Raw genomic sequence first — 27,967 nt, 5'->3', positions numbered from 1 at the left:
TCTTCATACTTTTATGCGGAAATTTCTACATCAGGATTATTCATTATATACATAAAAAAGGAAAGAAAAGAAAAGAGAAGAACCTTATAGATTAAATAAGATTTATATTACAGTATACGAAATCGTGTTAGGGTAGGTATACGATTACGTACAATAAAGAGGCGTCGAATACAAGTAATGACATAAATGAAAATTGAAATACGAGTTACCCTGTTTCGCGACTCTCAATTTACATTCGGTTCTTTGCACGCCAATAAAAAATTCCTAAGCTTAATTACCCCGATTGTTATTGTTACAAATCTACAGCAATCGCGATTGAAAGAAAGGCTCTCTCGTGACCGTAATTACAATTTTCTCGGCACAAGGCGAGTTCGATTCTGCAGAATCCCCTTCTTTCATTATTATAAGATATCGTGGCTTATTCTACCGCTACATTTATGTGCTCACATTTTGTATATCCGATTGCAACTACGTAACGTATTACAGACTACATCTATCATTATGAATCCCAATACACCAGTCAATATCACAGCTACTCATCGATTTTAGGAAAATTAGAATATTAAATAATTTTTCAGTATACACATGTATACATGATAATTATAATAAGGAATATATTAAATGGTATTAGGAATCGCTTATCCTATTATTATATATATATATATATATGTATATATCTATATAGAACTCGTTTATACAGTGTCTTCGGGAATTTAATTAATTATACACGGATCTTTGTGAAGGATTATATGAAGATAGAAATCAAGAAAAAGCTAACGTACGATATTTGACAGCTTCTCTGCGGTTTCTAGCTAAGGATCGGTATCTCAGTAAACTGAAATTAATTCAGCCCATTTCCAACACGCAGTTCATACGTGCAAATTGTTTTCATTTCATTAGTTTCTTACCACAGTTTTCGAAATAATTTTTCTGGGCATATAAAAAACAATTTACTTCTTCTTGCAAGAATCTCTGTGAGAAAATTTTACACTTCTTTACTATATACAAGTCTTTTTGACTTCTCTGAAATAAAATGATCATTTTCTGCAGAATACCTCTGATCAACATCTTTGCAGTTCTTATTGTGAAAATGTTGAAATTGTTTCCAGTTTACACGGATGTCGATGTTTCCGCAAATCTGCGCATTTCAGTCAATTTACCAAACCTGCAGATAAAAGCCGCGAACTTGTCTTACCCCTAAAGTAAGACAGGCCAACTCGCGTTAGACAGACCTAAGCCTGATCGAATAAAGCGATTTACACTTTTTCACTATTCGTCTTAATTTTTATCTAATAAGACGACGTGGAAACAATCAACCTCTTCAAAACGCTACATGTACGGTACAAGACGATGCAGGCTCAAGATAACATCACGAAAAATGACTTGTTCTCCCTGATTTGTTTGATTCGATAATTTATCAGTTTTTCTTTTTTTTTTTTTTTGGTTCAAATATACACGAGATTCGGTGGTTGATTAATTTTTTTCTTCCGCCCACAGTAAAGATTGTGGTAGAACTATTCAGATAATTGATGCCATTTCAATCCCCAAAATATTCACTTAATTCGATGAATAAAATCTACTCACAATCGGATTAACTCAAATCCACCTGAATTGAGGAGATTTCATCAGAATTAAGTCCATATTTGAATAGTGCTAATACGATATTTATTTGTTGTTAGTAAAAAAAAAAAAAAAAAAAAAAAAACATGTCGAGTCACACAACCAATGCGTTGATCCTAGGAAATTTTTCTTTCAGTATGAACAGCGAGCAAATTAGGATAATGCCGTTCGCCTAAAATAGGGTTTTTGTATCCTGGGTACATTTAGCAACATTCATATAAGGATCACGGAAAGAAAATCCGAGATTATCCTTCTGTTTCCGATCCTCGAGGCTTGGCATCCGTATTCTCGTGATAGGTACGACCGGTTACTAAAAGGAAAGGATTCTCGGTCAATTTCGATCGACACCGCATATCATGATGTTCGCCAAGGCACCGCGACGCCGACGCCAGGCGCCCAAGGATTGTGCGTGGGCCTGAAGAGTCCTGCACCATCGTTTTGTTCTCACACCGTCTTCCGCCTGCGAAAAGATGGAAAAATAACGAGGTTCAAGTGGTCAAATATCCGGTCTCCCGTTATAACCGTGGTCGAGAAAATTCATGTCACTTTTTACAAAAATTTTAAACACATGTGACGGCAGTTTTCCAATTGGTGTCTTTCGTTTTCACAGGATTCTGAAAGTGATTTTTGTTTATTTTTACCGTGAACAACTGTAAATCATTTTAATTTTCCATTCAAGTTTGTACTGTTTCACAAAAAATTGATGGAGTTTTGTAATACCGGGATAACAGTCGATGCCGTACCTTAAATATGAATGTTTCCTTCGATGATAATTCCTGGATCTCAAAGTAATCCTCAAGATCTGCTTCGCAGCAGACGATGCACTTGTCCAGGTAAAGAGGTTCCTGATCAGAAGACAGTAAGCAGTAGCGTAATTTAGCCGCGTTCGAAAATCGATGAGAGCGATTTTCGCCCAATGATCAATTTATAAACAATACGCATTAGAATAATAAAATTGCTGGGGTCTCGCTGAAGTCATAACTGTTTTGAAGATTTTACAAGATATTTTGACGATTTTATAATAATAACCCACCCTCAGCAGAGAATATCGTCCGATTTTTTCCTTAACGAGCAGAAGCGTCGCTTCCTTGATTCCAATCTGCCTTGGGAATAGGGAATCGTCAGTAAGATCGAGGAACTGAGTGTTTGGCTGAAACAACAAATCGTACAATAACGTTGAAATGTTGTTAGATATGTATAATTGTTCGATCATCGTTACAGCTAAAGATCTGTTGAAATACTGACTTTTCCATTCGTGACCAGCATCGCGGTTACCGGTACAAGCTTAACGGTCTTTCCCCGTCGCCAATTATTGTCGGTTGGCAGAGCTACCAGAAGTCGACCTTCCAGGGCAAATCTGACCTCTTCGTGAGCCCATTCCAACACCTCGACGGCCATCTGCAGGGTTCAAAGGCATAAAAATGTATTGTTACGGACTCAGGTTTGGGTAGCTGAGAAAATTTGATATAATTCTCACCTTTCGTAGCTTAATGTTGACCATGTCCTGTTCGCCTATGGAACGCCTTCCGTTTTGAATAATGGAAATCCTGCGCCACAGTTTGGTCGACGTGACGTCTTTGGCCTCCTGTGAAAATGTATTAGATCATTTTTTCTATATAATTGAAATTTGAATCATATCGATCGCTGTAAAATCAAATTATCGTATGATCGATCAACGCACGGCATTCATGTGCTCCAAGTGTAATTCGATGTTGGTCTGGGCCTGTTTCAGTTTATTCCTGGCAGTCTGGATATCGGGTCGATTCGACGGGGTGGCTTTGTAGAGTCTCGCGAGCAGCAGAGGATACTTTGTGACCCTCTGCACGGGGACCATGAGGAAAGAGTTGAGGTTCATTCTGCGAAGAACGGCGTTCTCCATCTGCGACACCTTGAGGAATATCCTCAGCAGCTCCTTCTCCTTCTCGAGGTTCTGCAACAGCAAACTGGCGCTTCCCTGTCTCGTGCAGTAGCTCTCGAAGGCGTGAAGCATGCCCTCGGACTCGAGGAATATCTTTCCGACGTCCATCGTGACCAGGTCCTCATCTCCGGACTCCTTATTTAGAAAGCGAAGTTCAAACTCATGGATGACACAGTACAGGATGGTGCAATTAATTCGGCTGAAAGAATCATCGAAGAAACTCGAAGATCTTTAAACAATCCTTACTCACCTGAACGATCTCAACAGCCTCCCTCAGCTTCTCGGCGAGAGTGACATTGTGCTCAAGGAGTTCCTCGACGTTCAGAAATATCGCGGAAAGCTGGTCCTGGGTGAGAAGACCGGCCCTGAGCATCGGCCTGTAGAACTCTTCGAGTATGATTTGCAGGTCCCTTCCGTACTTTTGCTCCGTCTCGACGATCTCCATAACGATCTCCTTGCGCTCGGACCGCTTTTTTGCGCATTTTCTGCAGACGAACGGAGCGTAGACAACGCCACTGTGCACGAGAACAAGGGAGTGAGTTTACTTCGCAATCGGTATACTTGCATACTCGATTCCTCGATACCCGTTATACGCGTGGAGAATCGCGCACCGGATATATGTGTGTAGGTGTGGAAAATTATCGAGCGTGTGCAGCAGACGTGGAAGTGAAAACAATGAACCTTCGTTCGGGACGGCATAACGAAATACCTAACACGTCTGTATCTTTGGACGGCTGTATAGTCTAATATAAATATACGTGAAATTGAATGGGGGATAAAACAATGGAGAACCTTGAAGCTGTTCCAACATTTCTCAATCGTTCAATTTCTCTCTGTCTATCTGTAAGTGATCTATTAAACGGTCTCGAAATTATTATAAACGGTTTGAAATTGATTTCAACGAGTTTCAATTGGTTTCAAAGCAGTTTCAAGCGATTTAAAGAGGTTTCAAACTGGTTTTAAGCTGTTTCTAAGTGATTTCAAACGAATTCAAGCGATTATAATGAAATATGGTTTGCGATATCAAGGAGTAGACGATCCCTCAGATTTTATGAAACGCCGGCGCATAGTAGACTGACAAAGAGAGCTCACGGTATAAGGCAACTTGATTTAAAAATCGTCCTTGACTCTCTCTTGAATCAAAACAAAGATGCCCGTTTTGCCAAGTATCGCAAAATAGGCATTATTTAACGAGGAAAAAAAATCGGAAAAACTTGTCGATGTACAATATTTCCCAAAAAAAGTTTATTTTTGTAAAATTTTTGTTTTGAGTAGTATCCCTGTGAAATGACATTTAAAAACAAGTTGTCAATATATTTTTTCTTTCCAAATAAAGCGCATACAGTGAAATACCGAAACACGGGTCTCTTTATGTTGTCCCAAGAGTGTGTAAAGAAATTTTCGTTAAAATTGGTTTGTCCTACCGCGCAACATCCCATCGTGATCAGTCAAGCTTGTATATAGAAAAAGAACTCTAGTCCATCGGCTCCGGGAGTGCGTAATAAGGTGAACCGGTAAACGCGAGCGTTTAAACGACGTGCAGCAGCATTCCACGGATTGTTTTTTAATTTTATCTACCTACTCTTAATTGAGAATAACCGGTGGCGACATTCCGTTATAGTTAAAATGGGCGATAAAAGTGTCGTGCGTTTCTGCGATACCTGATCGTGACGAGAGGATCAAGCCGCTGTTCGCAGTCTTGGCAGAGTTTCGCATCTCCAGAAACAACCTGCGGCATCACTCCGAGGAGACTTCCTGGGCCTGAAGATCTCCCGCTGCTTCCTCTCCATCTCCGGACAGCCCCGCGGCTGCTGCTCGCTTGGCTGCTTTCGGACCCAACGCCACTGTCGGTCCGTTCAATGTCGACGGTCCTCATCTGCGGTTGACGAGTAATCATCAGTTCGAGTAATTAATTGATAAGGATTAACGAGTTTGAAGCACGATTTTTCGTCATTTTATTACGAGATAGTCACGTGCGAGTGTTTTGTTGATAGATAGAAAGTACTAGAATTACAAACAAAAGCTCGGAATTGACGATTCGTTTCAAATCGCTTCGAAATTGTTCCTTTTATTCAAAAGATCTTTATAAAGTCACTAAATCAGGTGTTTTTTTTTAATGGTTTATCGTAAGTATAAATATTCAACGATGCTTTACTTGAAAAAAAAGTGTTGTAGTGAATTTCCGGCTAATAAAATGGGTCGTGGCAGAGTGATGTTGAACGAATCTGCTAAGTCTGCAATAATTTTGAGGTGATTTGAAACGAGTATCGACATCCAAGCTTTTGTTTATGTTTCCAGTATTTCCTATTTTAGGACATTCTGAAAATTCCTACGAATACAACGTTGATAAAAAATACTCAAAGTACCTACGACTGTCCCGTAATAAGATTAACCACAAAGTATAAATTAACCTTTTAATTTTTAATTTTGATGCCAACCGACTATCCGAAATCACCTTACCTTCAAAGTTTCTGGAGAGCTTGAAGTGGCCAATGGTAAATTGCCATCTTCGCTACTGTCGGACACGTTCGATATCTGTGAACTCTTGGAGCTTAGATCATCGAGACTGGTCTCCTTTTGTTCGTATAGCGCGTCCAGCTCCCCCTCAGCGTCCTCTTCCTCCTCGACGAGTCCGGTCCGTTCCTTGGAGTCGATAAGGTAGTTCAAAAGCTCGAATTTGGAGGCGTAATTCTCCTCCGGCGAAGAGGAGGGCTTTTTGGCGAACGGTTCTGACGGATGGTAGATTTTCGAGCTGAGTTCCTCGGCGGTCGGCTTCTTGAAGAAGTCGTCCGGAAAATAGGATCGCAGCAACTGACCTGAGTTGAACTTCTTGTAGTAGCTCGCCTCCTTGTACTCCTCACCGAAGTACATTTGCTCCTTTTGGAAGACCTCGGAGGGCGGTGGGCTCAGCGGAAGCGGCGGTGGCTGGTCATCGGGAATCTCTTCGTAAATCGGCTCCTTGATCACCTCGTACGGATTCTCCTCGATGTACATATTAGCCGCAACGAAATCGACCTCCGAATTCAGGCTCGAGGATCTCGAATAGGTCTGATCGGGCTCGACCGTCGATTCGGAGCTCTCGTAGTCGCCCGACTTGAGCAGCGTCTCCTTCAGTATTTTCAATATCGCCTCGCCGCTCGTCTCGTCGAGAATCTCGCCGTTCCTTCGCGCTTTCTTCAGCGAGTCTTCGAGCAGCTTGGAGACCATCGCCTCCTTGGATAGCGATGGGACCCGCTTCCCTTCGGCCCCTTCTTCAGGGACAGACGGTTTTGCCTGGTCCCCGCGTTTCTCCGTGGAATCCCTCTCGCAATCCTCGTCAACATCCGCCCTGCTCGCGCAGGGTTTGACGATTATGTTAGAGCTATAATTATCCAGTATGACTAGCGTCCTGTTCTCTGAGGAGCTTTGGATCTTCGGCGAAACGTCGGTGTTAACCGATATCACAGTCGGGTTGCAGACGCTGTCCTCGCCACCCACGCTTATGGTCACCTTGTTGTTCGAGCTTGTTTCTCCGCTCGAATTTTGGTCCCCGTTTATCATTATCGACGTTCTTCTACCGCCGCGACTCGGTGCTTCGGAACCAATTTGCAGTCTGTGGACCAGCGGGGACTGAAGTGGGCTTACGGTTATCTTGAAGACGTTTTCCGACCTGCTCGAGGCCACCCCGACCTTCGAGTTAAAGGACGCCTTTATGTCTGCCGCGATTGACGGCTTCGGCGGTTTGAAGTCGGTAGTACCAGGATCACTGCTTCGGTTCTGGGGCAGAGTTTTGTGCTTAGACGGCGGCGGGGACCAGCTGGTGGGCCTCATCCTCTGGAACCCCTCCCAATTCGATCTTGGCGGTAGTTCCGGTTCCGCGTCCCGATGTGTCGGTAAATTTTCCGGCAAATTCGGCTCCGTCTCGTCTTCCGCTTCCTCAACCGGAAGTGGGACCAGGGTGCGAGTGGGATCCGATTCATCGGCGAGCTGGGGTGGCGAGTCCTGGGAACCGGCGGTTTCGGCATCTCTCTGGATCCGCCTGCGGATGCTCAGCCTCATCGTGTCCGAGAACTGGACGTTCTCCACCATTCCCGGTTTCGTTGGGGTGCGCTCACTTTGACTGCGCTGAAGCGCTGGTCTCCGGGTCGCTGTTGTGTCTGGAACATGGTAAAGTTTCATCACATCATGCTTGAAATAAGAGCGTTGAATATCGAAATCAGTGTCAGGTAAGTGGCAGTGACAAAATTGACAAAAATTAATCGATTTGAACTATTGCAGAACACTTTTTGTTACTGTGCTCAACATTCTCGTCAGCATCGTTAAATCACACGCATATCGGAACCGGATACCGACCATTACTCGGGATCGAAGGAATTATACCTATAATGTCGAGAGTCAGGTGTTACGGCGAAGATCAGTTTTGAAGTCGCTCAGTACTGCAGGTTTTTATATTATGATTAAGACAGGTCGATAAAGGCCGCTTCGTACTCACACAATTAGCGGCCGATTTTCGGCGCATGTTCAATTATACGCTACAGTTGCAAGTAGCATTTTGCAACATTTGGCACAGACAATTCGAGATCAGTGAATTCAGACTCAAAACCGTAATTATCACCTAAATCCAGCACCATATATGTATAATAATATATATGTGCGCTAATGCTGTGATGGACGTGATTGACGAAATTTTTATCGTTGTCATCTTCTTCAAGAAAAAACTTGAGCAGGGGACAATGACATGACAGAAATTACCAGCGAAGAGTAATAGAAGTTCATTAAAGAAGGTGATGAGGGACTGTGCGTATTAGGTGAAAGAATTTTACATTAGCAAGATCGTAGGTGTTTCAGGGAGCCTGATGACAATTACTTAAAATTGGCGAATTAAGAATGGCGAAAACCGTGGCGAGAGCGTGTGATTGGGTTTTGGAAGTTCCAGCATCCTGGATGCTTCTCACAGATGCTTCCAAACTCATGCAGACAATCGGCATGGTAGTTACGGAAGCAGGTACCATGGTAGGTGGTGTTAATCGTTGAAACAACGCTATTACAGAGAACACAGCACCGCGTCATATTTACAATACCGAGGAAAGAGTGGAGGTATCCACACCACCAGAATGTCTATAATGTATCAAAGTAAATACACTTCCGTCACTTATCGTGTTAACGCACAACGATCTGAGGACATTTGAGTGGCTTATATGATACAACGTTTGAACTGTAAGAGCACTCAATAACCGAAAAAAAGAAACACAGCCAATCAAACCAATAAATATTGGTGAGGTTCAGTGACTGAACAGAGAACAGTGGTGTAAACTATAGTAAACCAGTATAATAATGTAGTTCAGTTATTAAAGCCTCCAGGTAAACTATATATATATATATATATAAAATATTTAACTCCTTGATCACAGGCACATGAGACGACTACCGCGACGGTTCTGCACAAAGTCACGGAGAAAATCCGATGAAATCACAGCTTTTTTAATATTTATTAACATGTCTGCCATCTGCAAGTACGCCAGTGGACAAGTTCTACTGAATAACACAGTCTCCAGGTTGATCACACTAGTATGAATCGCGAATATTTTTTACCATTTACACTTAGCATGTTATACGCAATTCGTCACAAAACTCAAAGAATAACTGAGAAAGAGTAAATGTGTGAGAGAGGGAGAGAGAGAGAACCAGATTTTGACGGACGGTGGTCACTGCTTAAAACGCCGTCTGTAATCTATGATGCCTAAGGTGAGCGCAATTTTTCCCCGCTGAATTAAACCCACTGTTTTTTTTTTTTTTTTTTTTTTAACTCTAGGTGAAAAAACCCGATGAAATTTTTGACTTGAGACATGTATCCTACATCTTGTAAAATGAAAATACACTTTCATATCAGCTCTTACTGCTCATATTTTGATAAAATGTATATAATGTGTACAACCGTTATACTGATAAGTGCGATTTGGTTCTCACTGCGTAAAATGGTTTAAAAAAACTAGTATATGGTTTATCGAATGATCAATTTTAGTTTGCTTATTTTCGACGTTCGAGTATTAGAATTAAGGTATTTATGAGAGCCAAACAACAATTGCGTCAGAAATGAGAAAGATAACCGCCCACCACAAATCAATGGTCACTAGGTTCATTTAAAAAAAAACTCCAGTTTATAATTTTTCCTCCTCATAATCATATTCCAGTCGAGTCATTCGCGTTTGGTGTGACTCATGGATACTCCGATGACCCTTTCCACTCGCAAGATTTACCGTCTCTCGAGGTCTTTGTCCCTGCAACAACATCAGTCTGACTGCCTGCCTTCTCTTTCCAAGATCAAGACCCGTTTCAGAGATTGACGCGTAATCTCGCATATGCTTGCATAGCATGATCAGAGCGTGGTGTTAAGATCTATAAAATCGGTTCACTCGAGATTTTTTGTACGGATCGCTCGCCAATGTTTAAATTTAAGCTCGACTAGAGGCGGTTGGATTTGGTCATTCGGAATAATGGATTGGCAATGGTTGAATAAATTACACAATTTTGAATCCTTGAACTTTTCGAAAAATGGTAATTACGGAATTATATAGTCGGAAGGTATGCAATACGATGAACAGCTCTACCAAGGATGGTGGCATGTTGTAGCGGTGACTTTAGTAATCCTAGATATATGATGAGAACTGGTTGGCATATTGAGTTTTTCGTTTTTTAAATACTCTACTATAAGGTACACAAGTTGAGTTACCGGTTATCAGGCCAATCGAGCCTGCTCAAAATCACCGTCTCTATTTTATGTACTAACAGACCTTGAAAGCTGTCAGCTTACCAACTCTTCATCTTTGAATCTGTGAACCATCACCGTAACTGATTGATTTTGTTTGAAAATCAAACTCGTATAACTGGTTCGTCGAAACGGAATCTCCGTCCATGAAGAGATTTCTGGTTAACCAAGCTCACGATTGATACACGTATTCCCAGAAACTGTTACACCGACTTGCGCAGCAATACTTAAATTACGAAATGTGCTCATGATATAGAAGTGCGATAATGCATCAGCAGATAACCAGCAAAGCAGAAGAAAGCACAGTCCGCCTTCTGGATTGCGCAACGAAAAATCGACTTACTTCTCAACTCTCGATCCTGCAAGAATGTATAAAGCCAAAAATAGAATGAACTATGAGTTGCTCACCGTTCGTCTCTGTCGTCTCGGTCGTCTCGACATGCCGCTCCTCTTCGTCGTTCTCCGTCGGCTGCTCCTTCAGTTCTTCGATTTCAATTTCGAGCTCCGTTTCGTCTTCCAGTCGAACCTTCCCACTTCCAGTTTTCGGCTCGTTCATTGATGCCGCAACGCTTTCGCAAACCGGAAGCGGCGGCGTGGCTGGTCTAACCACGGTTTCCGTGCGCGCGATGCTTTTCGGTATCCCGGATATCCTAGGCGGTGTCGCCGATTTCCTGGCCGAGCTGACTTTGTCCGTGGACTTGGGGTCCCTGATGTTCGGGATGGTGATGAACTTCGGCCTCTTCTCGACCTTCTCCTCGGACACTATGTTCTCTTCGATATCGTCTTCCGGTTCCTCGGAGTGCTTGCCAAACTCAAGTTTCGCCGGCGCAAAGACGACGTTGTTAACACTGAAGAGCACGCTCTTCTTCTTCGCACCCGGTGGCCTGCCGGCCCTGAGTCTTTTGAGTATGCCCTTAACGGGTGCCGCCTTGGCCTCGGCGGTCCTCGACCTCCTGGGCGGCCGCTTCGGCGAGACCTTAGGGATAGGGATCCCAGTGGTCGGGGTTACAGAGTGGTCCCCAACCTGCTCATCTTCGTCCGAGGGTTCCCGGGGCTCGTTGAATACCCTGATTCGTTGCCCACCTATAGCGGCGACGGAGCATCGCGCTGGGATGCGTTCTATGGACTTGACCTTGGAGGGGTCGAAGAGGGTGGGCTGGGGCTCGTCGAGCTCGAGGGCGTTGTCCGATAGGTCGTCGCTGAACTCGTCCTCGTCGCGGGTGGCCTGCTTCTTTACGAGCAGATAGGGGTTCACGTCACACTCGAGGATGCTGCGCCGAGAATCGGCGTCGCGGGCGCCCCCCTCGTCTTGGAGCCACTGCCCTTCCCGCTTCCTCCACCCCTTCCGCTGGAGAAAGCCCGAATCGTTTCCCTCCGAGTTGAACCAGTGATCCTGTTCCTTCGCCGACCACGCGACGCTCTGGCTTCGGCCACCGTCCCGGGGCCCCTGGCGGTGGGGACTTATGCTGCGGGCCCTGGTGCGCGGTTCCACCAATCGCGAGCGGCGCACCAGATCGTAGGGGTCGTCCAAAGCCGGGCGCAAAACTCCGGCCAAACTTGGCCGCAGCCGCGATGCGGCCGAGGGGGCGCGGCATGTGCCCCCCAGCGGGAGACCGGCGACCCGGTGCCCCCCGCACTTCTTGCAGTTGCCCAGCCGCCGCGTTGTTCCGCTAAGGAACTCCGGGCACGAGCAGACCACCAGAATTGGACGGCCCCCAAACCCCGAGCCCCCCAAACGGGGGTCCGAAACCATCTGCCGACTCCCTCGAACCGTTCCGTACAGCCACGGATCGCCGTACCGCATTTGACGCGACAGCGCGCTTCCCCCGCTTATCGTTCCCCAGCCCTGCTTCGGACCCTCCTCGGACTGCATCTGGCTCTGCCGGGAGAGACCCAGTCGGACGCTCCATGACTTCTTGCCCTTGCTCAGGGTGTCATAGTTCTGTAACATTCGAAGGATTAGAATTGAAGGGGGACGAGGGGGTGGTGAGCAATATGGCGACGAGAACTGGGCTGTCAGGGGATCGCTTTGTATCAGTTATGCGAATAAGGAAGATGCGAGGAATTGGGTGCAAGGTGTGATGGTTTAGTTCTTGCACATGGAATCTATGTATTACAAAAAGTGTGACGAGAGAGCCATTTTAAAATTAAATATGCCACGATTGGAACGATGCATTTCTGGCCGTCGGATGCCACGGTGTCACATTTTTACTCCCGAAAGCGTAGTTGTGTATAAGTGAAGGAATCCGATACTTCATCAAAGAATTTACCGATATTAAAGATCGTTGTAATCACTTTGATCGTTATTCCTTGGTTATACTAATTGTTATGTAGCGAGGTGGTTACAATGTCGTGAGGTTGAATGCACATATTTTGCAACTCGGTATTCGACATCCGCGTCTAGGAGTTAAGAAAATTAGTCTGTTTTCAGGTATCGACTGACGCAAGCGACTACAGCTTATGTCGTTAATACACTTTGTCGTTCTTTGTGTATTATGGCAAAAAAATTCCTCCGATATTGTGCAATCTATATGTATAGAAGTATAAGATGTTTGATCGTCGCTTAAGGTCGCTTAAGCGTGTCGCGAATTTCAAGATTTTTTCGATAAGTTTTACTTCCTAAATTTGTAGTTCTCACAAGCACACAACAAGGGGCGATAAAAATTGATCAAGGATTTTCCATTCATAGATAACTTATATCTGCAATTATGAGTCGCAAATAGAAACTCGAAGAACTCTGATCAAGGATTTTGAGTTTGATGGAATTCGAAGATCGCAACCTGCATGCAACTCGCATTTGGACCGTTGTCGAATGATCATTTAATAGTAATTTCTTTCCCGGAATTCGGACGGTTTCATTGCTTATTTATGTTTCTCTCAACAACGGCAAAAGCAAAAAGTAAAGAAATAGTGGAAGATAATGCGCCGATTTCACCGCAGGATCGGCGATCAAACTTGAATGTAAATTCTGGCTGGGCGATGGCTCGGTCAACCGGCGATCACCACTTTCCCTGTTCAGTAGTCGAGACTCGAGCATGGTCGGCCATCTTTGGAAAATACAATAACCGGGCTAACCGAGAACCGAATTATAGTCCGTGCAAATGATTTTACGGAAGAAAGTTCGATCGCCTTGCCACACTTGTCAAACATTCGGGTCTTTCTCTATGCCAACGAGAATCGCGATCTAGCGTATGATCGATTAGGTAACACCGCAACATGCTGCGGATTGCAGGAAAAGCGTTAAGACACGAAGAGTTTCATGCGTGACGCGATTCGCATTTGCGTTTACACACATACGCGGGCTGAATTATACAGCTTGCACAGTTCCGTTTTTGCATAGAAAAATTTGCCAACGTCGTTCTATGAACCAAAAACGTTGCGCGGCTGTGCGGCGGGGGCGAAAAATCGGGAATCTGAGCGCCGATCTGCGCTATCTTCAACCTAACGTACATGTGTTGGGATTTGTAGTTTCGTTACGAGTTTCCAAACCGGAAAAGGTAGTGCCATGACACAGTTATCATACAATAAGTGTATTCGCATATAATGGTTGCAAAATGAGCAGCGATTAGTTCGAGCTGTCAAAAGCAGGCGAGGAGGATCTCGACGTTGCGAAAAAGCGGTGAACGAAGAGAATCGAGGCTTCTTCTTCGTCTTCTTCTTCTTCTTTATCCTCTTTCTCCGTGCAATCATAATCTCTGAACACCATCAAGCCGTTGGCACCAGGCCTTGTCGAGCAGGGAAAGTTGCCGCTGATCCTAGCGAAGATGTTGAGTCACGGCCGCTACGCCCGCCGCTGTTATTCCACTATAGCATCAGCACCTGACTCGATGTTACGAATTGATATGGCAAGAAGAAGGAGAAGAAGAGCGCGAGAGAGTAGAAAAAAGTAAGAGTACAGGTTTAGAAAAAAAGAACCGTCGAAAAATAAAAACTTCCAACTTTGGCGAACGGTGATATTTACTTACAAGCTCCGTTTGACGCTCGCGCGAAGCGAATATCATACCGTACAATACGACTTGATTTGACTTGAGAAGCTGGTTTTAGGAATGACGTCAGAAATGAAAGAGAGGAAATTTTTAGCGCCGAATTGGTCCGCGTCTCTTTCGCTGTCTTTTATTTCCCCTCTCTGTCGCGCGTTCTTCTCCTCGTGCACACACTTGTCTCAGAGGCACAAAGAGCGTGATCCGGTCTTTCCAAGTCCGTGAATATCCAGGTCTCGTACTGGCATCACGAGGCATAAATTATTATTTGCCAACCCGTGCTAGACGTAACGCAACCCGTTCCAGCTATACCTATACAGTATGTATCATACATACAGGATGGAAGACGCGCGTTATAAAACCGCCTGCAACGTTGGCGTGTTTAATTTTCGTTGGCTGATACCCACACCAACCATGCGCACAAGTTCACCAGATGCAACCATCCGAGTTGATTTTCACGTCCTATCCTATTCGGGTATTTGGAAACACGGCTCAGAGTTGGACAACCTCGAGTCGCGCTCTTCGCGTCCAGCGGATAACACGGAATAGCTGATGGACTGGAAGAGATACGCGCGTCTTTCTCAGTCACCGAAGAGAGAAAGAGAGCGCTGTAGGAATGGGACGAAGAGAAGAGGATTCGAGCGGGATTGCGCAAGGCGAAGTGCACTCGCCGTGACCCTGCAGCTCGCACTGCTGCAACGGAATACGAGTTTCTAACGATTCGTGCATAAGGCACCACGTAACGCGTCGATCGCTGCAGCTTCATTACCGCACGAAGAAGGTTGGACTGTGACCATGCGGATGGTTCTGCGTTAAGCTACGGGTAAAAGGGGTCGTCTTTTGGTACGGAACTCACCTTTCCAGGGGTCGGCGAGGCCGTCGGCGAAGGGGATCCGGTGCCGGTTCCCGACTGGAGGTGGTACCTCTTCGGGGTGAGCATCGCGGAAGGGTTACCTGGGCTACCCTGGGTGACCGCCACACTGGCCATCGTCATTTCTGTCCGACGTGTAAGTCGGCTCTCTCTCCTGGAGGTTCAGCAAGGCTTGAGCGTTCCGTAACGCGGAAACGAGCCTCCAGCCCCGGCTACGCATCGTAGTCCCTCGGCTGCAGTCTGGAAAGAAAAAGAAACCCGGGTATCGGTAATTTAGCCTCGCTTCGGCGTTTCGTCCAGGTTTTCGATCCCGCACCATTGGCGGGTGTGGGAGCGTTGCCCAACGCTGTTTTTAACCGGGACATAATAATTACATCATGTGACAATATTCGCTTACGCAATATCTCACCTCTCCTCCGCCTCTCTACCCGCACCTTATATACCTATATCGCTCTTTTTCTATACTCGGCGAGATGCTAGTTGCGCAATACCTTCGCACCGCGAATGATTACCGCGATTCGGTTGGCCGTTCAGACCGAGCCTAGAAAGCTGGAGACTAGACTAGAACTCGCTGGTCTCCGACAGGCACCGGCGAATCCTACAGGTATATTATACGTATCACCCCATACTAGTCTCGACTACACTGCGTGCAGCCGTCGACTTACTTCATACACGCGTGGGTTATACCGCTCGGTAAATCTGTGCTGTAACGTTTAATTATCCCATGGAGTGCCCAAGATGGGGAAGACCTGGAAGCACGACGACTGCGGCAGTCATGCGATGTTTTCTCATGTTTCATGAATTTCGGTAGTACCATTTTTAGATTCGGCAGATTCTAAGGACGGTTCGTCGCTGTTGGCAAAGAGTCAAAAAACGGAGGATCATTTACCGATTATTTCTGAACAGTTTTTTCTATGATTTAAAAAAACCTAAACACCGAAAGAGAATACGTCAATTTCAGAGGCGAATTGGAACCGTGAAAGCCACCATGTCGCAGCCTTTTTCGGTGATTCCTCTGTCAACGTGGAAAACGGACATGAGGAGTGGGCGTAGTTCACGGCAGCCCCTGTGCCATCATTATCGGTTAGAACGGGTTTGACTTAAAGTTGAAAGAATACGCCACTAGTCTTCGATACGTGCGTCACGTGTGCCTTGTAGATGCGTGTGTTACACGTACAGGTATGTACCTGTATATCGCGTTCCCACTTGAACGCGATACGCTGCGCCCATATTAAGTACCCACCCATACGAGATGTGGCGGTCCTTTGCTCTCAGAAGCAGTACGAGGTACCGTACCGTGGGGTACAACGTCATTCGGTGATACCTACGTCTTGACCCAGAGTTCAACACCGTTTCAGCAAAACTGAGAAGTGCGTTTTCATTGAAGCGACTTCTCTCGCACCTTTGATTTTACTTACGCAAGATTTTGCATACCATCAAAGGTCGCGAGATGAAATTTTTCACCGACAATTTCTCCGCGCATAGGCCATTAGATAGCAAGTATTCGCGAATCGAGAAATGAATTCTGATAGAGAAATTCAGTACTCGTTTTCAACTCATTTGCAATCCAGTATTAACTCTTCGAAACGGTTTGACGAAGTTCGAAATGGCGAAAGGTCGCGAAGATGTTTTCCTGTCTAACATGTCACTTGACCTGCAGGTGTAGTTACGAGTCAAACAGGACAAAGTGAGTAAGTAATTTCACGAGACTTTTCTCACTTGGCATTTCGATACAAATAAAAGCCTGGATGTAGTCGGATACACCCAGACTCGTTAAAGAGACTGGAGTGAAAGCAAAATGGAGGGGAATCGAACTGACAATCAGATAGGTACAAACACCGCACAGTGTGATTGCGGTAGTCTCGCGGAATTCGAGTAAATAATGCATGTTGTACACAGTACGTCTACTACGCGAGTTACAGCTACACCTTCCGCCTACCGTACGTTGATTGTTTTAATTATTTGACCACGCGCTATTGGAACGGCGATCAACGCACGTAGCCCACACGATGCCTTGATCACGTATCGCAGCATGTAGCTACAATGTAGTAACGGGCGGAGTAATTAACTGGACGGTTTCAAAGTTCATAACGAGTTTACTCGTTCAGGGGATGATGGTCGTGACGAGTTGCAAGTAATTGCACGCAATTGAGGATGCGTACACCACAATGGATTGATCTGGTGAACGAGTGAACGCAGAACACTCGGGGACGCATTCGTAACATCAACTTTCAACGGAGGGTAAAAAATGAAACTCTGGGGCCCGAGGGCCCGCTTCAGCCTCGGTCTGACCCACTTGACCCACTTCCAACCCACTTCTACCTGGCACCGATCACTTTCATACAGTCGGAGAGGCGAGCTACCAGCTTCGCGATATCTCGAATCGAAACCTAGGTCAGTGAGTATAGTTGTTAATTTCGTTTAAAATCGGCAACGAGATATTGTGTGTCCACATTGTACATCCGTGTGTCCCACAACCTTCGTTCTCCGGTCAACATCCGAGCTTCGAATACCAAGTTCATCCGTTTACAGGTCGCATCGCTACTATCCGACGATTTATCGCGGATGAATTACACAAAGGTATATCCGCACGGTTGCACTCAGAAGAACATCGAAGATAATTAGAGATGAGGAAGACAATCGAACGCTGATAACCTGGATATCCGTCAGCTTCGAGAAGGAAAAGTTTACTTCCTCCCGTCAGCTTCGAGAAGGAAAAGTTTACTTCCTCCCGTCAAACATCTTGCCTGACATTACGAACGCGAGAGAGAATTCTTCTCACTACACCCCGTGCCGTTACACCTAATCGCTAATCATTCTCAAGCATCGTCTTAAGATTACAAGATGAGGCTGTCTCACTTGAGCGAGCAGTTTGAAGTGGCAAGAAACGGAGACTCGCAACAGCTCAATAGCAAACAATCTAACGGCAAAGTATTCCGGAGGTGTACATTCTACGTATAATCGATTCCAACGACAACTGGAACCGTCGCGAACCTCACGGCAGCTGCAGTGGCAGCAGCAGGGGAGAGTAAAAGAGAAATTACAAAAATCGTCGGTGCGTGGCACGTCGAACCGATGACCTCTCGTCACCTGCGGCATAAGGCAGATGGTCTGCGTTTAACGCACTTGCCCGGATGGCACGCGGGGCAAGTTTCGCATCCTCAGAAGGTAACGGTTAGTTTTCTTAGCGTTCTAGGTCTATCTGCACTTCCGCGGCAGGGAGTATAGCGAACTTTGCTGCAGCAGTCCCGCCCACGATGTAGGTAGACTGCTTTCCTCGCCGCATGAAAGTGCACCGGTTGCGCGACAGCGACTCCAAGCATGGGCGAAAAAGGTAGCCGCGATTTTTATCAATTTTCGAAAAAGCGATAGTGTTCATTTGCGCCATTTTACCTACCGTTGTACGAAAATCGCAATGCTTGTGGCTTGACGGCCTCACGTATGCGTGCTAATTATCGCGTGGGCGATGAGGGAAAAAAAGGAGAAACAAAAATAGTGACATAAGTGAATGTCCGTCCGTGTAATCGTATACCGGACTCCAAAGTCCTTCGGTGATGCTTCAAGGCTCTTTGACCAAACCTTGATTTAGTAGTCGGTTAACGGGGTAGTCACGGCATTCGTTTGTCGAATACACAAGCAGTTTTTTCGTGCCAGGAATCGCAGAATGTACTTGAGCCCAGATACATAATCGGCCGATCGGTATATATACAAGGAGAAAAAGTTGGAACGATTTCGAACATGGTGCATTCTGAAGTCAGAAGTTGAATTTACGTATTTCGAAAGACTTTTTTGGCAATGATTAATCGGATATAGTAGAACAACGACTTGGTGGAAAAAGATGGCACCATGAAAATTCGACACTGCTTTCAGCCCGAGATGGAAAATCCACTCCTGACGGCCTGCAGATGATCGTTCGTCAGCCGAGGCTGCTATCTGCACAAACTGAAGCCGTCGTGACAAAAACTTGAAAATTGCGAACGACCGGTTCGAGTTCTCGGTATCGGGCTTGTGACCTTTGCTGCCAGCGACGTACCAATTGAAAAACCTCGCCCTCCTTCGGGCCGTAAGAATAATCGTGGATAAGACGAGACGCATGATCAGCGCTCGATGAAATATTACGGAATACATCAAGTACTGCGACTTAGCATTGCAGGATTGCTTGGATCATAAGTGCGAGGATCGACTGGAAAGACCGTGCATCGACGATGTGACTACAACGATCGTTATATGACCGTTTAAAGGTAAAGTGTGAAGTGACGAGGTAAGAATGCGACTCTAGTTTGTAGAAAGGTTGTTCACTTCTGCATTCAACTGCACACATTCGGTCTCTGGATTTTCTACATTCTTCAAAGTTCACGCATGCGCCGTTCCACTCGAAGGCGTTACATCAAAAACATTATTCGTCTAAAGAGTCTGAGCCCACCTCCGCAACGTGTAACAATATGAAGGAAAAAAAAAATTAAAAATATCCACGTCTTCGTAACATGCATGCATCCGTTATCTCGAAGATGAATGGTGAATTCCTTAGAATGCAGGTACGATCGAGGAGTGAATCGGTAATAAACAGAAAAGGAAAAAAAGAATATTATTCTTCACGCAAGTGTTCGCCTTATCCCTTTCTCTCGCCTTCCCTTCCCCACCTTCGATCCCTCAACGCTACGGCGACTTCCTTCTTCGCCCGAGTATCCCACCTTTCTGACAGCTTTGCGGCAGGCATTGTTTTCTTTTTTCTTTCTATTTTTCATTATTATACCCACCAGGCTAAACCGAGCCTGCAGTACACTACCGCCGACTATTCATTAGCCTCAGGTTGGAAGAAGAAAGTGTGTTCCTGCAGTAAGCTTGGCGAGTAAACGTAAACGTAAACTTGTAGTCTGCATGACAAGGCGTGTACGATATGCTTGTAACACCGGCGGGTTGTTAATGACTGAGTACCATTGAAATGGGTAAAGATAAGTCACGTTATCGAAAATAGTCTTTAGCTACCAGTAAAACACGCCGATAATGCTAATCAATAGACGAAGACGGGATTTTCTTATCGACGGTCATGGGAAATGACAGACTGTTTTACTCGAGGATGCGACAGTCACTCAACCTGAGTGCTACCGTCTGTTGCTCATGACCATACAAATACCAGCCACGCACAGCGATTCTGCAGCCCGTCATTCGAGTTCATTGAGCCGAGGTCGTCGATCGAGGATGGGAAATAGACGGTAAAAACGTCACACCGTGAATTACCGTTTCGAAGGGTGTTGCCGTACCTCGCTAAAATTGACCGTTTCGACCATGCTCGACTTAAATACCTGTAACACCAATGCTTGCAATTGGTTAAGCGAAGCTGTTGAGTCATTTCTATAGATGGCATTTAGGTTCAGGCACCAAGCGATTCGCTCGACAGCCAATTCTGCATACACAGCATCTTTGCGCAGGTGTAAAAACGGCTGACGATGTCTGTTCAGGTATAAGCTGCAGATAACGTACGACTGCCGCATGTGTGTTCGAAAGTTGTTTTGAGTCGAACCGCAGCGAGACAAACGACCACTTTTGGTGCTGCACCTCTTTCCCTGCTTGTCTCATTCTTTTTTCTCTCTTCTCTCCTCCGCTTTCAAGTGTGTTCAAGCGTGTGCTTGTGTACATCTATAGAAGTTCACAGACGACCAATATTTGACGTTCCAGAGTTCACGTGTCGGCAGTCATCGAACCCATGGTGAATACCAGCCGTTAGATGTTCATCGACAGTTGGTTTCCCTCCGCAGGAGAAAACCGTCTCCACGGAATTCGATCTTATTTGTACAACTGAGCATGCTTCACCTTTCAGGGCAGAAGGAGACGTTTCCTCAATACCGTCTCAATGTCAAATGTGTAGATGTTATCCGCGAGGTAGGATACAGCGTTCGCAAGCTTCGACTCTTGATACCGATTTCTCACTCTGGGGATCGCTTCCCGTGACAAAAACACATTTCACGAACCTGACCAGGATGAGACCTGATCGGAACCCTCCGTCCGATCGATTAACGCATTTTTTGGTGGTCGGATAGCGGTGTAATTAGGCGCATGAGTCACTCGGTGAAACAAATAGTAGATGAATCGAAGCGAAGATACGTTGTGGCGAAGTTGGCGAAGCGTCAAATCGAGGATCGTCAGGAAGGTGTGAGCGGCAGATACCAACAGCAGTGGGTTAGTCATGGGTTCGCATCTGAATTCGACTGTTTGCTCTCCTATTGACACACTTAGGAGCGAGTGGCGTAACGAAACAGCGATACCCAACCGCGTGTAGGCGCGACTAGACGCAAGCCGACATCTCGGAGCCAAACCAGCGAGTTGAGACTCGGCGATCGGTTAACGGTCGAGCCGGTCTGCCTTGAATCGCCAACGATCTCCACCCGGTCACCGAACACTGGTTTCGATGATTTGAAAATGGAACGCGACTGAGGTGTCCGAGAATTTCCACCTTTTTCCCAATCTTCCACCCTGAGATCGCTTTCCACGGGTAACTCGAAACCAGGCAACTGGTGACCTTACCGCATGCGTGGCAGCTCAAGATGTGATGAGGCAAGTCGGGCCAGCCGGGTGGCGAGAAGACATCGTTACAGCCGGCTGCCAGATGGATGGAACAAGTCGCTAAGGTGGGCCACCGCGTCACGAGACAAAAGGTTACTGGGTTCTAGGATTGCGTAAGGACGTTCGCTCTCGGGCTCCAAAGCCTCTTCTGCCACCACGCGACGTCTTTCACCGAGATCGTTTCGAACCGCTCATTCCGTTGTCGGATTGTCGTCGAAGAATTCGCGTAAGGATGCGCGTCGCGAGGAGATCAGTTTTCCAAATCTCTTTTGGGAAATGTCCGACACCCTTCATCGGTCATAGAAAGCTCCTTCCTTGCTTCAGTTTGAGTATATTCAAGACGGGATAAGGCCCATAAGTGAGACCGCGTATAGCATTATGCCAGCGATTTAAATCAAATTTGTTTTCTTTCATACACTTTCTACGAACCACAATCGCTTCGCGGATATAAGATGAAGATAGAGTGAGTTTGCAGAGGTCGTACGTATAGCATGAAACGCGACGTGGGCGTGGGTGCTTTCTCGATTGTCTTCCAAGTTCACATGCTCTCTGCTGAAGACAGAAGCATTACCGGATAAATATCACGGCCACGTCTATCTCCGACTTGTATACGGTACGGAGTTCGCACAATGGCTCGACACTCTTCACATGCACCCGCACTTTGTAGTTCCTCGGTCAGCGAAAGTCCCCCCCGTACGCAGAAACTCCGTTTGCAGACAGCACATGCTCACGTGCTCGAAATGAACACGGTCCTGCCGGAGGCTAATTGCCTCCGAAACTCACTTTTCCTCCAGCCGGAATATACCTTTTGTTACCCAGGAACCAGCGGAAGAGACACCGCACGCAGTGCCCGTCGAGCAACCGCTGATTGTCAGTGAAATTTTTCTCGGCATCCAAAAATCGCGTGTCTACAGTCAGTCGTCTCAGACGTTTGTTCGGCCTGCACAGCCTGTCCCAAATACCGTATAATGCCTGCTATCACCATCGTCGTAAATTTACCCATGCACACGTGTTCACAAACCGTGAGATTAGCCGATGAACGCTTTCGCCGAAAGCCAACTAATTGAATGTGCCGACTGGATGGAATGGTATACTTTTGGCGATTCAGCCCAGTGGTGCGGATTTCGTTTTGTTTTTTTTTTTTTTTCTTCTTGCTTTTGTCTTATTATACTTTAATGGAATCAGAATGCGAGTAAATTGCTCCGAAAAAAGAGCAAACGCTTGGATGCGATGAATGATGGATTTTAGCGGTATGAAATTGAACGTCGATAGACTTGCGGAACTCGAGGAAGGATTGGATATGGGCGCGGTCCACACCCTGAACAATTACTAGCAACACCGTGTACGAGATAAGTGTAACAGAAACGGTAAAAACGGTCAGAGATAGAGAAGAAGATAGACAGAGAGAAAGAGAGAGGGTAAAAACGGGTTGGAAACTGCACTCTGGAGTATCCCGTGACCGCATATCGCCGGCTCCTGTTTCTCGAGAGTACACCTACATATCCATATGCATTTATAGGTACATAACATAACACAATATATATATATGCATCTTTATCCGAAGGTGGTGTACTTCGACGAGGAAGATCGGCACTCGATACGCTCGTCGTAAAATTCATCCAGGGTTTTGTGGTTATCGCCTCGGTAGATTTTCCAACACTCCTTTTGCGAAGAGACTGGATTCAATGTGAAATTCGAACGGGAATCAGACGGAGATCGTTTCGATTCGCGTCTTCCTAGTAACGAATTGCACGAGTGAACCGATTTCACCTTGTTTAGATCCAAGACTCAGAAATTCGGACCCATTTCGATTCAATAAAGGTAGGCAGAGCAATATGCGAATTTTACTCTGACCTCCACGAAACCGCGATGAGTATGCGCAGGTGGTTTTCAACAATAAATTCAACTTCTCTTCAAGAGTCGACCTCGGAATACATCACCTCTGCATTGTAAATTTTTAATGCTGTTTCGTTTTTTACGCAAAAATACTGCAAACCTCAAGTTACAAAGATACACTCAAGGTAAACAAGGTTTATAAGTACCCATGTAGGTACTGCGCGTGATCACACTACCCAGCAGAGATTCAAATTTTACATTACTGCATGATCTGTTAAAAAAATAAGTATAAATTCACTGTTGGTGTAATTCACTTGTAAACCAACAAACGGGCGTATAAATGAACTCATTCTCTATCTAAAGTGACGGAAAAAGAATTGACGCATTAAGTAAAACATCACATTGCGGCTAGCGTATCTTTTGTGCGGTAGGCATATTCCACACTGTGAGTGAATCGGATTTCCCCAAGTTGGCAGTGTAAGATGGTCTTAAATACTGGCACATGCCACTTATACACATCAATTACTACAACAGACTTGCACAATTGAAAGCCACGCGTATGTCGTTATTATATTGTATTTATAATACACGTGTAATATAGAAAAATTCCGGGAACATAGTCCAAGTTTTGATCACAGCCATTAGTGTTTAATTTAAGTATCGGCACGACGATTTGACAAGTTCTTTTTCTTCGAATTTTGTATTCGATTCTTATTGAAGTTATTACTTTTTTCTTCCTCGGTTCGGGAAAGCTGAACCAACACGATAACGACAATAATAGTATATTAATAAAGTATAGCAGGCGTTATAAATGCCGTTCAGAACACGAATGCTGCAGCTTAGCGGATTGGCGGAACACAGTTTGCCTTCAAATCAGCTCTTGTATATATCAACCTCCAGAGAAAGCAGCTCGATTTTATAGGAAACGATTTGCAGCCTCGACAGAGCGCGACTAAACGCTCTAATATCTAATGCCAAACCCGATTCGGCGAGCGTATCACTTATAATACTCCAAAGATATCCGATATGCCGATTTTATCATCGCCCTTGATCTGCGCATGCGGAGGAAAACGCATCTCCTGTCTTCGAATGTTCGTAATCGTTCGAATCTCCGCGGAGCGAATCTTTTTCACAATTTCCGAGTTTCCTCCGGCTTGGAAAGTAGGCTGACCGTTGATGCGGCCGGTGAAGCGGATTTTACATTTTCCGTAGAAAAACGTCGCGGGAAATCCAAGATTTCCGATACCTGCGGCGCCTCCGAAAGATGGCACAGCAAGCGATCGCCGAAGAAACGCAAAACCCTACCGAGTCTCCGAACCGTGGGCTTGTCGCATTGTAATTCTAGGTTTATCAACGCTGTCCTGGATACGAACACCACTTAACCTGCAGCGACAGACGGCGTTGCGCGGCCAGCCATTGGATATAATCGGTTACTCGGCCTATATTCTCAAATTTTATTCACATAAGTTGCGTGCACGAGATGCCGGAACGACCGACTGCGGCGGCTGCAGCCTCGAGGCAAAGACAAAACACCTCGAGAGGAATGAAATATTAATGAAAAACGGTACGAGGATGAGTAAAATCGGCCGGATTAAACCGATCGAACACCGTACCGGCCGTTCCGTTCCGTTCCAGTAAATTTCACTAAGATTATCGTGGCAGATTCGGAGGAATATGAATTGGGATCGAGAACAAGAGATGATCGATTTTTCACCGTAACAATGAATATTATCGTGATAATATTACTATAATGTTCTAGTTCGATTCCGCGTGGGATTCGATGTTTTTACTCGCAGTCGAGTTCCGATCGGGGAACGCCGCGGTGGTAGGTTTTATGTTACGCCCGCGGACTGAAACCACTTCCGGTTTCACAACGGCGTGGTCAGAGAGCCGTTTCCCGGAGGATTCTAACCGGCGGGGCTCTCTACCGTAACCTAATCTAATCTATCGCTGGAAGCAATATAATATAGGTATATATGTATATGTATACGTATATATCAAGTCGTAAAACGAATGCAGCTCGCTCAAACGGAAACCTTTTTCTACAGGGAAAGACAATGTTATTACAATTATAACGGATCGAATTTTGCCATATTTTCCGCCCAAAAAACCGCGGGGAGAAATTTTAGAAGCAAGATAATACAAGCAAGTTACATGTAATTAGATAATTGTAATAATTGTTGTACTTGTGTATAAGATCTTGTGAAAATTGATGATGATGAAAAAAAAAAAAAGAAACGAACACGATCATTTTCTTTAAATTTTACCTGCATAACCGTAGAAGATCGGTGCATTTACGCGTGTCGCGCGGGTATTCGCGATCCGCGCAAATGACTGGCATTTAAATATCAAATGCCTTGGTCTACTTGGTACCGTAAATGGCTGTAGCTACCCGGCATCTTATTTACACCGGGACATCGAGTATGAGGCGCGGGTATAGAAGAGAGGAGACGATAAATCATTGTACTGTACATCGTCTATAGGTGTATAACCTGAACAATAGGAACAGTTATGATCGAGATGAGATCGGGATAAATTACGAGAAGGTTGATCAATTTGCGGCGGAACAATGACGCGAAAACTTGCGAGTTCGTTATCACGTTATGACGTCACGCGACGAAGCGCGGGAATTTCGAAATTCGGGAAAGAGAACCGTCGTCGTTTTGGCTGCGAGCGTTGTTTAGCATGCGGTGCTCGTTTTGCGGAAGGAAATTAGGCGAGTTGCAAAAGCCGCGGAGCATGTAACAGCGATTCGAGGAGCTGAACTGCTGCTGCTGCCACGGAGAGAAGTTCGCGAATAACAGTAAAAACCGTGCGTACGTATGCGCCGTTCATACTGCGTATAAAGACATAGCCAAAGATCGGTGAATCTTCGTCTCTCCTCTTGAGTCAGACTGACGACACGAGGATATTTGAATGATTTTAGCATCGCAGCGTTAATCGGCCGCGACTTGTACCATCGTCGTCGTCGTGCGACCCCGATTCTTTGTGCTTGCGAAATAAGAAGAAAGGAGGTAAAAAAGTTCGCTTAGCACGGTACGAAATAATGTTGTTGCGGTATACGCACTATATCACGTAACTATAAACCCGCGGTAAAATTATGGGCAGAAATATTATATGAGCGTCGTTTATCGGGCAAAACGAGATGTAATAAATAGCGCAAACTGGAGAAGTCGTTTAGCGGAATAGTATCGAATAAAAAATAAAATGAAAAAAGAAAATAATTAAGAAAAACAGGCACACGAATCTCTCTTGCGTAACACGGCCGTGTCTATGTATCCGTGTATATAAACTACATGTCTCGAGACGTCGAGCTGACCGTTGTAAGAAAGTTCGTATCATACCTGCCACACTGGACACGCTTATACGTGGAGATCATAAAACCTGTCCAAATACATTCGGAACGAAGGCATTCGTGATCTTTGTATGCTGTATATCATTGAAATTACATAATTATTATTACGTACGTTTTCACATGGGAATTGAATTCGTCAACGAGAGATTCATGCCATGCATTATTATAACAGTATAAAAAAACCTGTCGTGGTCCATGCTCCAAAACTATTATACTACATGATCTTTGGCTGCATGTACTCGTACGGTTTCTATTTTTTAATTTACATGAAGTTAGGTCCAATGATTTTCTACAACTGCCTTATATACTAAGGTGGGCTTACTTTGATGCGGTATCCATCCAAGAGCTGAATCTGAGTATCCTGGGACTTCTGCACTTCACTATGTATAATACCTTTTAATATTATACTTCACTAATATATATATATATATATGTATATATATACATATATATTATGCATAAATTTCAATCAGAACGATAATTCAATCTGTACAACACACTGGTAACAACGACGAACAATTGGGTATAAGAATGACGTGTTCACTGCATCATCGTATCATCCCCGACGGTTCACCATATCGATCCCATTCACTGCGTATCACTGTACAAATACTTCCCAATAAATCAATCAATCGATCGATCGATCGATCGATGAGGCGGTACCTTTTCTCTTCTCTTTCTTTTATCAATTCGATTCGATTCTGTTTTATCCCCCTCTTTTTTACACCAGCACACCGTGACTAGTTTTGTTTTTAGAAACGCGAGAAGAGTGGCGAGCGAGCTCCAACTCGGACGAACGTAGATCGCGAAGTGCGCGAAGAGAGAGGCCTTCTCAGTTGGGCCCGCTTTGGGGGACGGGGAACCAGTCTTACGGCGGTTGCTCGACTACGTTCACTTGTGTCGGTTTGTCCGCACAGCGTTTACCGTATGAACGCACGTTACACACAGACATCGGATCGCTGCATCCATCAGCACAGCCATCTGCATGGTCCACACGGGCTGAGATCGATCCTACGTACCTTATGCCGATCAATCAAACTCGAAGTTCCAATTCCCGCTCCCCATTTTTTCTCCAACACTC

The 27,967-nt window shown here is 45.2% G+C and overlaps 1 protein-coding gene across 2 annotated transcripts; it reads right to left on the bottom strand.

Moving 5' to 3' along the window:
* Positions 1-1,367: 1,367 nt before the first annotated feature.
* On the bottom strand, positions 1,368-27,719 carry LOC124303458 (uncharacterized). Of its 2 annotated transcripts, none has more exons than XM_046760669.1 (12): positions 27,209-27,719; positions 15,120-15,374; positions 10,692-12,225; positions 5,999-7,674; positions 5,200-5,414; positions 3,789-4,053; positions 3,302-3,673; positions 3,098-3,205; positions 2,866-3,018; positions 2,654-2,770; positions 2,364-2,465; positions 1,368-2,080 (listed from the first exon to the last, which is right to left on the bottom strand). In XM_046760669.1, the coding sequence occupies exons 2-12, from the start codon at positions 15,255-15,257 to the stop codon at positions 1,952-1,954; spliced, it is 4,809 nt and encodes a 1,602-aa protein (XP_046616625.1). In that variant the 5' UTR covers positions 15,258-15,374; positions 27,209-27,719; the 3' UTR covers positions 1,368-1,951. The 2 variants fall into 2 exon arrangements, with proteins under 2 accessions (XP_046616625.1, XP_046616626.1); XM_046760670.1 differs by having other exon boundaries at positions 3,302-3,670.
* Between the last annotated feature and the right edge of the window lie 248 nt (positions 27,720-27,967).

This window comes from Neodiprion virginianus, chromosome 4 (assembly GCF_021901495.1).
Source record: "Neodiprion virginianus isolate iyNeoVirg1 chromosome 4, iyNeoVirg1.1, whole genome shotgun sequence".
Taxonomy (NCBI): Eukaryota; Metazoa; Arthropoda; class Insecta; order Hymenoptera; family Diprionidae; genus Neodiprion; species Neodiprion virginianus.
The sequence above is the reverse complement of the archived record's forward strand: the minus strand, read 5'-3'. Positions and strand labels throughout refer to the sequence as shown.

Bases quoted from the DNA above. Each gene is read 5' to 3' on its own strand.
- LOC124303458 (XM_046760669.1), bottom strand. From the start codon at position 15,257: ATGACGATGGCCAGTGTGGCGGTCACCCAGGGTAGCCCAGGTAACCCT. The intron at 3,674-3,788 runs GTGAGTAAGGAT...TTTCTAAATAAG, and splicing joins AGGCTGTTGAGATCGTTCAG to GAGTCCGGAGATGAGGACCT. The intron at 2,771-2,865 runs GTCAGTATTTCA...TTGTTGTTTCAG, and splicing joins TGCTGGTCACGAATGGAAAA to CCAAACACTCAGTTCCTCGA.